General features: G+C 32.1%; 3 protein-coding genes across 3 annotated transcripts; all 3 read right to left on the bottom strand.

The window, feature by feature from the left end:
* Positions 1-3,941: 3,941 nt before the first annotated feature.
* Positions 3,942-4,613, bottom strand: LOC102587329 (LEA2-2). The gene has a single exon (NM_001289015.1). The coding sequence runs from the start codon at positions 4,611-4,613 to the stop codon at positions 3,942-3,944; it is 672 nt and encodes a 223-aa protein (NP_001275944.1).
* A 968-nt stretch (positions 4,614-5,581) lies between these two features.
* Positions 5,582-8,294, bottom strand: LOC102586998 (pentatricopeptide repeat-containing protein At4g37170-like). The gene has a single exon (XM_006339574.2). The coding sequence runs from the start codon at positions 8,123-8,125 to the stop codon at positions 6,038-6,040; it is 2,088 nt and encodes a 695-aa protein (XP_006339636.1). The 5' UTR covers positions 8,126-8,294; the 3' UTR covers positions 5,582-6,037.
* A 492-nt stretch (positions 8,295-8,786) lies between these two features.
* On the bottom strand, positions 8,787-10,379 carry LOC102586655 (desiccation protectant protein Lea14 homolog). Its single transcript, XM_006339573.2, has 2 exons — positions 10,078-10,379; positions 8,787-9,293 (listed from the first exon to the last, which is right to left on the bottom strand). The coding sequence occupies exons 1-2, from the start codon at positions 10,278-10,280 to the stop codon at positions 8,969-8,971; spliced, it is 528 nt and encodes a 175-aa protein (XP_006339635.1). The 5' UTR covers positions 10,281-10,379; the 3' UTR covers positions 8,787-8,968.
* Positions 10,380-10,858: the final 479 nt, after the last annotated feature.

The raw sequence follows: 10,858 nt of genomic DNA, 5'->3' as shown, positions 1-10,858 counted from the left end.
TATATATATATATATATATATATGCTAATTAGATTGAGTGATTGACTACAAATAACATAACAAAAAAAAGAAATTCTTGGTCAACTAGATTATACATACTATTTCACACTTCAACTATGTGAACATTATACCGTGTATATATCTTAATACTCTCTCTGATCTATTTTACATGTCATATTTATATTTGCATAATTTGTGAAAAATAATTACTTTAACATTTCATCCCTTTTTAATCTCATTTTTAATATATAATTCTTTCTTTCACTATGTTAGTTTCACAACTAAAAAATCACTAATTTTCCATTGAAAATTGTTGAGTGACTCATAAACACTTTAATTGAATCGACGAGGGAAAAAAAGTAATATTCATAAAAAAAAAATAGGAAACTTCCCCACTATTTCAGTGATAATCTATTTTCCACCATGCATTTTTCCAGTAAGCTGATTTGTGGGAAATGAATGGGAAAATCATGTTTTATAGCATAAATTTCTCACTAATTCGCGGTAGGAAAAACTTTTATTTGTGGTAAATGTCTTTCTTCATATTTATTAGAGTAAGAGCAAATGTGGAAAAAATGATTAATTTTAACTAGTCTAAAATAAGTATATTTGAGCCATTACTTTTAATAACCATAACAAGTAAAATGGATGGGACCAAGTTATATTCAATTATTGGTGCGACATAAATATCATAGCCGATAAATGAAACATTATTTTTTATATTGATAATAAACCGTGAGTATTTGGAAATTGCTAAATTCATGAAGCAATCACTAGCCAAGTTGCTATCATAGTGGTTAATTGTCTTTCTCAACAGTATTATTATTTCTGTTTACGTGTTCGTTTTCATTAAAGATGGTCCCAATATGATAGAGGAATTAATTTTGAATGCTTAATTTGTTTCTTTTGCTTCTTCCAGCTGTACTGTAATTTAATTTTTAATTAACAAACCTCTTTTGCTGTTAAAACACACAAAAATAAAATTACATGATTCAATAGTTTTGGGCTTTTATCAATTGGGCTTTTTACGAATTGAGACTTGAGATCAGTTGACAAAAGTGCACAAATTCTTGATTTTTGGGTCACCATTTCCTTAATTTAGTCTATCCGCTTCTCACATAACTTCAGACATATGCGACTGAAGTTTAAAAAATTGCGTTTGATTTTGAACGTTTGTATAAAAAGTGGTCTTATGAAGGTCAAGCATCAGAAATTTTTGCCTGAATTTTGGGATAGTTTTTCCAATGCCAACTTTAAATATTTTTACTAAAGTTGTAAACTTGACAAGGCAAACTTCAGAAATATTCGACTCGATTCTAGCCTTGGAAGAACTTCAGACATTTTTTTATTAAAATTGTAGCCTTAATAAGATCTAACTTTAAGCATTTCTTATTAAAGTTATGACCTTGACAAGATCAAATTTCAGATATTTAGACATGAGATCAGGACATATATTTGCCTAATTTCAATCATATATACTAAATGGGTAGAAATAATATCTCATATGGTCACTCAACTTTGTATACTTTACTTAGAAAGTCATTCAACTTTGAGTTGTTCACTTAGAAAGTCACTCAACTATTCATATTTCACTTAGAAAGTCACTCAACTATTCATATTTCACCTAGGAAGTCACTAAACTAATGATATTTTACTTAGAAAGTCATCCAACTAATATAAATAATTTCTTCATTAAATTTTGTTAAAATACAATTTCATTTTAAATTAGTTTTAAAAAAATAAAAGATCGCTACTGCATCTTTTCGATTACTCCTTCTAGTTTAATAAAAGATTTATATTTTAGACGTACAGTTGCAATTGACAAATTAAAATTAAAACATACAGTAGCATTGCTACTAATTTAATAAAAAATAATAAAAGATTACTATTTTAAACGTATCGTAGCAGTTGAGAGAAAAAAAAACTGCTTTACTGTTCTAGCAATTGTCTTGCTAAAACATACTGTTAAATAGTCTAGGGAGGTAATAGGTCCTCATGAAAGTTTAGTATCGCAACAACAAATTCGATCAAAGTTGAGGTATTTTTCAACCCTTATCCCTTTTTTTTTTAAAAAAAAGATGTGATTAAATAATTGAAGAAGGTCAATAAGATAATTAAAATAAATATCTCATTATTTTTTTAAAAATAATTTAAAATAAAAATATGATTTCAACAAAATTTAACAAATAAATTATTTAAATTTGTAGGATGACTTTTTAAGTAAAATATCAATAGTTGGGTGACTTTCTAAGTGAAATGTCAATAGTTGAGTGACTTTTAAGTTATAAAATAAAGTTAAGTAACTTTCTAAGTGAACAACTCAAAGTTGAGTGACTTTGTAAAGTATGCAAAGTTGAGTGAACATTTGATATATATGTTGAAGTTATCCATACTATTTGCAAGAAAATGTGTGTGATGCAATAATTAAAAAGATTTGAGCAATTACGGTTAATCCATCAACTATACTCCACCCAGTAGAATCCAACTAGATGATCAAATTTCAAAAAAATTATAAAAGAAAAAACTCAAACTTTCTTTTTTAGTTGATTTAAAAAAAATGACACATTTCTATATTAAGTAACAATTTAAATTTAAAATGTCTATTTTACTCTTAAGAACTGATTTACAGCCACATAAATTTCTATCATTTATTTTAGACCACAAATTTTAAAAGCTTTTTTTTTCCTTAAATTTTGTGACGAGTCAAAACACCTCACATAAAATGAGATGGAAGGAGTATAGAGGGTATATATATGGAAAAAAGTTGACCAGTGTAGTTTTTTTTTCTTTTATTTTGTATGGCATTTAATTTGGATGGTGTTGGCGGCGGTGAGCCGGTGACGGTGTCTCCAAAATTTGTCCGAAGTTTATTAAAAGTGGGCATTAATTAAATAATTTGAAACAAATAAATACATTTTAAATGGTTGCGTCTAAATAGGATGCCTCGTGAAATTTGTTTACTAATTAATGGTAGGTCATAATAACAAAGAAGAAAAATATTTAATTAAAAAGTTGCCTTTTTCTTCCAAGGATTTTTTCCATTGCCTACCACGTTCATTCCAAATTGCTATATTTGTATCATGTCTAAATGTTAAATATATATTATAATAATTATGATTAAGACCTTGCTTTAATTCATTCAATCCAAATTATTGATTTTAATATAAAATGAAGTTTGCCCATGTTGAGTGTTTAAATTATGCTGGCAATTACTTGTTATATCAGGTTTAGGAAAATGATGAAAAGTCAATCTTTCACATTATTTTTGTACTTAATATGCTTGTAATTTACTACCTAACAACAAGTCTTCCATTATTAAGTACTTTCGCATTATTGAGAACGATCCGATGTGATATGTAGGAGTAGTTGGTAGAAACTTATTGTCTTCCTTTAATTAAATGCAGTTTGAAATTTTGAAATTTGATGGGAAATTAAAAGGGGATTAAATAATACAATGAAAAATATGGATTCATTTGATGTCAACTTCCTAATTAATTAGGATAGTTTTTTCTTGCCCCTTCTAACAAAATTGACTCTAATTAATAATCTTCTTTGCACTTATATGATCATATTATTTGTGATCATACCCATATTTATAAATCCAGGAAGAGGGATAAGAGCACACAAATTAGGTTTGCTTAATCACACAATGCAATCTCTAGTGTATCAAAATATACGTCGTTTATCTAGATATTGTTTGGCCTTGATAATTATAGAGAGCATATAATACAACACATGAAAAATCAGCTTAATCGTTATAATAAAATATTATTATTGAAAATGACTGTTATAAACAAGATCTGATATAGTAACATCTCAACTATCACAAAAAAACTCATTTTATAATGAACAACAAGAAGTATACAAAACTCAAAACTAAAGATGTAGTAGCAAAAAATAAATATCATGACAAAAATTAACTACTAGTAATATATATCAATCTAAAGCTTAACCTTTTTGGTACACTTCTGATCTTGAATTGACTGGCTAGTAATATTCACAGTAATACTACAATTCATCTTCACAACAACATATTTCTTGATCATATTCAACAATTTGACTCTCCCACCAACACTTGTGTAGCTATTCATAGTAAGCAAACCACTACTAATATCATCTTGTAAGCCAGGATGTGACACAATTTTGTCCGTAATAATATCAATCGTTACGTTCATCCTCATAGTCTTCCGTGCCTTCGATTTCCCCGGTGGGCCCCGCGCCTCCCCGACCACCGTATCGCGATAGGAAATAGTGGTGGTCGTGTTACTATACCTAAATGATGAATAATTAGGATTTTTCACTGAGACATCAGCTTTTATGGTCATGTTGGAACCTGGTTTAGGTATAGGTAAAAGGGTGCCACTAGTGTTAACGAGGTCTAGTTTTTCAACTGTGACACCGTTCATTGTAATAATAGGGTCTTTTATTTTGAACACTGTGAAGATCAAAATGATGATTATTATGGCTAGAAGGAAAAGAAAGGTTGATACACAAACACAATATTTGAAACATCTTCTTTGATGAAACCTTTTTTTGATTGTTTCATCTTCGTCGCTGCTATGTGGCTGGTCGGATGCTGGAGCTAGTGGTCTAACTTGATCTCTCTCCACCATTTTTATTGAGTCTTGAAACTAAGAGGAGAAATGGTTGTACTATTTGAGATGTAAAAATTTTGGGACTTTGGTGTTTGAGTTTGTGTTAACTCCCTTATATAAATAAAATAAAATGTCTTGTGAGTGGAGAAGGTATATGGTAGGTTTATTCCACTGTCAATGTTGACTATAAAGTCTTTTATCTTTTTGAGTAAACATTACAATACAAACAAACACCAAAGAAACAAATCAAAATTTAAATTTTATGAATTCTGATAGAAAGGAACAGATTTAAAATTTAAATTTTAGGAATTCTATAACAACTTTAAACACTTATAGTTTTATACTAATATAAATTTATTGGAATCGATCGAATTCGTAAGTTGTCTTCTAACTCCATCCTGAATCCAGCATTCGAATTGTGATGTCAAAGAACAAAGTTGAAGTGGATTTTTACTGACAATAATGTTGTGAGTAATTAAACGGAATGGGAGGATTGTTAGTTGGTTGTTGGAGGAAATGCTCACCTTAGTAATTATGCTATGTCCAAATAGTCAATTCCCTCACAGGACAGGTGTTCAAATTCACCAACTAACACTATAATTTATGGGAGATTACTAACATATTTTAAAGACATTTGAAAGTCTTCATATCTTTTTAGTTATTTCCACACATATTTTAAGAAAGATATTTAAGATTCTTAAATCATAAGAATATTTGTTAAAATATAGAATTGCAATGGTCGGTTTGAAAGAAAAAAAAAGGTGACAAATAACTCTTTTTTTTTTTTCAGAGTCAGGTTTAGTTTCCATGTTACTGTTAGACATCATTGGATCCTTGCAAGGAGAACAAGGACTTATACTTTTGCTCGTTTTGAACTTGTAAATAGGGCTTCCAGCATAGCCTTTTTGCTGATGATTTACAATATTGTTACCTTCTTTGGAAAAAGATAAAATTGTTCCAAAACCATTGCAGTTCATTATCAAGACATGATAATTTCTGTTATTCATGCAATCAAAGTACAAACAGAAACAAAAATAACAGTAACAGAAAAATAAAGTTCAAAGCCAACAGAAAACTGTGTTTCCTTAAAGAATTTAACCCTTTCACAATTGCATTCCTCCCATGATAGAATGAAACTTCTCCAATATTGATAATCGAAATTGCAAAACTTTAACGAACTCAACAAACGGAGTGAATCAAACTTATGTTGGAAAAATCCGCAAATTCAGTTGAATAATTTTATCAATCAATCATTTGCCAAAACCGAGCGACGATGACAACGGTGACTCTCTTCTCAACTCTTTTAAGACCACTGAGAGAGAAATGAACTTTCTTCAAATTTCATTTTTCACTCCATTTCTCAATTCACATTACACCTTTGTCTTTTAAGGCTTAACCTTTAAACAAACCCAACCGTTTCTTTCCAAAAGCAGAGGGGAAACTCACCAATAGTCCTTGCATGAACAACTCCCACCTTCAAAACAGTGAAACCGACTGGAATCTCGCACAATAATTCTTCTCTCTTCTATTTTAGAGATATATTTAATCGCAGTGTGACAATCAACACATGTCCTTAGATTCTTAAAAACCTTTATCTGTGTTCCAGGCGGAGTTGCTATAATTCCAAAGGCAACTGCGAGCTTTTCACTGTGATAGGAAAGATTTTCCTCCTTCTGTTCCTCTTCCACATCATGTAGCACATTGTCTATGTCAGGGACATATCCCTCTTCTTTCATTCTCCTCCAAAGCTCCCCTAAAAACTCGTATATTTCCTTTGATCTAGGATGTGATTTATCGCCGACCAAGAAAACGTAGTCTTTTCTCAGTAAATTGATCCAACTTATACCAGGCTTCTTCACCACACCTTTCTCTTCCATGACTTGTCTGATTTTTGCCACTTCAGTCCATTTACCAGCAGTGGCATATACGTTTGCAATGGTGACATAAGTAGCTGCATTCTCGGGCTCAATTTCAAATAGTGCTTCAGCTGCTCTCTTTGCTAGTTCAACATTTCCATGGACTCTGCATCCTCCAAGCAAGGAAGCCCACAAAAACTTGTCAGGTTTCATTGGCATCTGACTAATAATCTCTTCAGCCTCCTTAAATCTGCCAAATCGGCTCAGGAGATCAATCACACAAGCATAGTGGTCAGAAGTATGGGTTAGACAATGCTTGTCCTTTATAGAGTAGAAATATTCAAGCCCTTTATCAACTAAACCTGCATGAGTGCAAGCAGAAAGAACCCCAACAAATGTAATATGATCAGGCTGAGTGCCAGATTTAAGCAACAAGTCGAATAACTGAAGAGCTTCACTAGGTTGGCCGTTTTGAGCATAACCATTAATCAGTGAGGTCCAAGAAACTACATCAGGCCTCGGGAGCCGCTTAAATACCTTGTATGCACTATCTACGCTCCCACACTTGGCATACATATGAACTAAGGTACTTGCTGCAAAGGAAAGAGGATCAAAGCCAATACGCGTCATGTACCCATGTACTTGTTTTCCAAAATGTTCTGTCGTTTGGTGTGCACATGCATTCAAAACTCCAGCAAAGGTAAAATCATTAGGCCTAATTCCCGATTCCATCAAACATGAAAACAACAAATAACCTTCCTCCCACCTCCCATCTCCAAAGTATCTATCAATCATAGCCGTCCACGAAACAACATCCTTATCTTTTGTCCTATCAAAAATATGCCTTGCTTCATCCACGCTCCCACATTTTCCATACATATCACTCAAAGCACTCCAAACAACCGCATCAGAATCCAAACCAGTTCTCACAATATGACCATGAATCTCCTTTCCCAAACGTAAAGACTGAACAGAAGCAGAAGCAGCAAGAGCACTCGAAATAGTAAACTTATTACACTTAACATTCTCATCCCTCTGCATCACTCTATACAATTCTAATGCACATTCAGGCTTATTCTGCCTCACATAACCCGAGATCATGGCGGTCCAAGAAAAATTATCTTTCTCAGGCATTTCATCGAACAATTTCCTAGCTTCATCGATCAAACCCAATTTAGCGAACCCAGAAACCATAATATTCCATGAACACAAATCCCTCTCAGGCATTTCAACAAACAAGTTGTGTGCATCAAAGGGTTTATCACATTTACAGTAAAAATCAAGAATCCGATTAGAAATGACAACCCCAGGTCTAAAACCTGAACATTTCATACTTTTATGAACTCTCTTTCCTTCTTCAAGAGCCCGGTTATCGATGCATATCCGCAAAAGGGTCGAAAAGACTGTAGCTGACGGACGGGTTTCAGGACGTTCTAGCAATTGAATGGCTTCTTTCAATTGCCTTTGCTCGCAAAGAATTTGAAGGGCTTCGTTGAATTTGTTTTCGTTACATAACCGTGTAATCATTTGGTCTTTGTTAGCGGGTTCGAAGAAGGTCTTCTCTTTTTGTGCAGTAGAAAAAGAAGATGACGATCGTATAGTACATGCTGAATGAATATGGGGTGAAAAAGAATGTGAAGTTAGCTTCAGTGATGCTCTAAGATTTACTCTCATGGTGATTGTTTCAAAGGATGTTTTAGAATTCTCTTTAGGAGCTACGCTTCAAACTGCAACCATGTAAGGCTTACTTGTAAGTGATGTCCCTGGAACAAATCTTCTCTAACAGTGATATTGCTATTAGCAGTTGGACAGGGCCGGCTGAACCATAACGCCAGTCAATGACTTCGGCCCACATTCTTTTGGAACCACTTTATTTTAAGAATATAACGGGATATAGTTATAGTAGTTGCGGAACCAAAATTTTGATTAAGAGAATTTAAAATTTGAAGAAATAGACATACGAAATAGTCGAGGTAAGTTCAACATCTACTATATAGATCTAAAAAATTATTTTAGTCATGTATAATTCTCTATGAACGGTTTAGGATGATCCCTTGACGACAAGGTGGCTCCACGCTTGATTATATATATTATTAAAAAATGAAAATTGGTGTCTTATTCAAAATTTCAGAATTTGTAATAAATAACCATGTATTAAAGAAGCTCAACATAATTTCAATATGTTATATCAATTGATTAAATATATTTTATTATTATTACTCTTGTGTCTCAATTCTTATAATACAATTGAGATTTAAGACTCGAAACATTTAAACTTCACTATATAAATTGGAAAAGTGTCACATAAACCTGTCATCATCAAATCTAAAACCTTGTGTGCAAATAAAAAATCACATATCATCAAATCATGTATTATAAGAGTAATGTGAGCTGCATAAAGTTGTCGATTTTGTATCCGTGAAGTGATACTTATAAGGTAAACAAACTTTATGTTATTAAAACAACATAAGAGAAACTAGGCACATAAAAGCCACATTATTAGATAGCTCTACCACTTCATATCTCAACAACCTTTGATGGATCTTCTTTCTCCTCTTCTTCTTCTTCTTTTTTCTCTTCTTCTTTCCCACCCTTCCATAAGTCTGACAATGTAGGAAGCTTATACTCGCCGCTATAAGAGAGGGGAATGGTGATGTTGCCAATGACCGGCATATCAATAATGAGACCCAATTCCAGCGTATAATCGACGTCCCAATCTCCACCAATGTCCCTAACCAAATTCACTAGCACACTGTGAGGAACCTTCACTGGCACATCTAACATGGTTGAGTCATTTGCCTTTATGCTCCCTGGGTCTGGAATTCTTCCTGATGCTATTACCCTGTTGTTCATCATCAATTGCCATTACTACGAGTATTCTATTCATGGTCCATCTCACTCAAAAAGAATCAATCCAAAGAAAATGAAATAAAAGACCGATCTAGTATTAGTTGATGACCTTATTAAAAATATATGTCCTAAATAATTAGTCCATTTACTAAAAATATTTCATTTTCCCCCCAAAAGATCATTGATTAATTTGTATTTATTGGATTGATATCTATTCATATACCATATGCTATTAAGCATATTTTTCGTAAATTATCTCGATGTCATCAATATATATAACTGATAAAATTAGTAAAATCGACCGTTTTATTTATCATTTCTTAAATATCCTATAAAATGAGAAGTGATGACTAAAATGTAGTAATAGGAGTATCAATCTTACCTCCTATACAACATTGTGAATTGTAATTTTAAACTTCTGAATCGAGAGAGTGAGTATATAAAACATCATTTTACTTATTTTTGGCAGATAAATATAAAACTCTACCCAATTGCGATTGATAGTTGGAACCTCCGCTGTCTAACTCTGCAAAGAGCATACATAACTAGGTAGAAATTATGTATGCTCTGCTCTGGCTACCAATTATTTTAGAACAGAGCGGATCTAACTATAGATTGGCAATCCAGTGGGTAGAGTAATCAAATAAGTATAAAATAAAGTTAAATATACAGTAACATTTTATAATTTGGAACACAAAATTGTGATTGGCAAGTGAAAAGTTCATAGCACATACGACACGAATGTTTGAGTGTAGAAGAGTAAAAGGAAGTGGAACCTGGTGGCGCTTTTGAGGACGTAATCGATCTCCATGATTGGAATAGGAACAGAGTAAGGATTCTTAACGGCGACTTTAGCGTGAAAAGCAACGCCGTCGAAACCGATCCCCTTAAGATCGACGTCGGTGATGGTTGCCTCCGGTTTCTCCATGTTGGCTATCTTCTCCGACACAAAATTCTTCGCCTTGTCAATCAGATCCATGCTTTTTCTTCGACAACGATGGGAGGAAAGTGAATTGAATAGTAGGCCTGTTTTGTGCTAAACGAATATCTCTACTCTTGTTATGGAATATACAAATATAGGAAAAGAGTCTACTATTTATCAGATACACTTCCGCGTAGAGGGTCAGAATTGACGCGCTATTCTCTGCTCGTGTCATAATAGTGCTTGTTATTTAGGTTCTCTAACTTTATTAATATTAATAAAATAATATGAAAAGTAACACTATATTATGGCAAAGTAATCTTCTTGTACTTTTTCATTAATTTCTCGTTTTAATATACATAATATTATTATTTTTTTAAAATAAAATAAAATTTGAAACATAAAAAATAAAATTTATATTATTTCTAATTATAAATAATAACATTACTTTTAAGCGTAAATTTTAGGTTTAACAAACATAAAAATCATATTTATATGCTATGGCTATTAATATGTATATTTCGGTATACATATACAAAAGAATCAATGGTATAATCTGTTTCGGTATACATATACAAAAGAATCAATTGTATAATTTGTGTTTGTATAAAGCAAGAAAGAGAGAAAGACAAAAG

This window comes from Solanum tuberosum, unplaced genomic scaffold, assembly GCF_000226075.1.
Source record: "Solanum tuberosum cultivar DM 1-3 516 R44 unplaced genomic scaffold, SolTub_3.0 scf00010, whole genome shotgun sequence".
Lineage (NCBI taxonomy): Eukaryota > Viridiplantae > Streptophyta > Magnoliopsida > Solanales > Solanaceae > Solanum > Solanum tuberosum.
The sequence above is the reverse complement of the archived record's forward strand: the minus strand, read 5'-3'. Positions and strand labels throughout refer to the sequence as shown.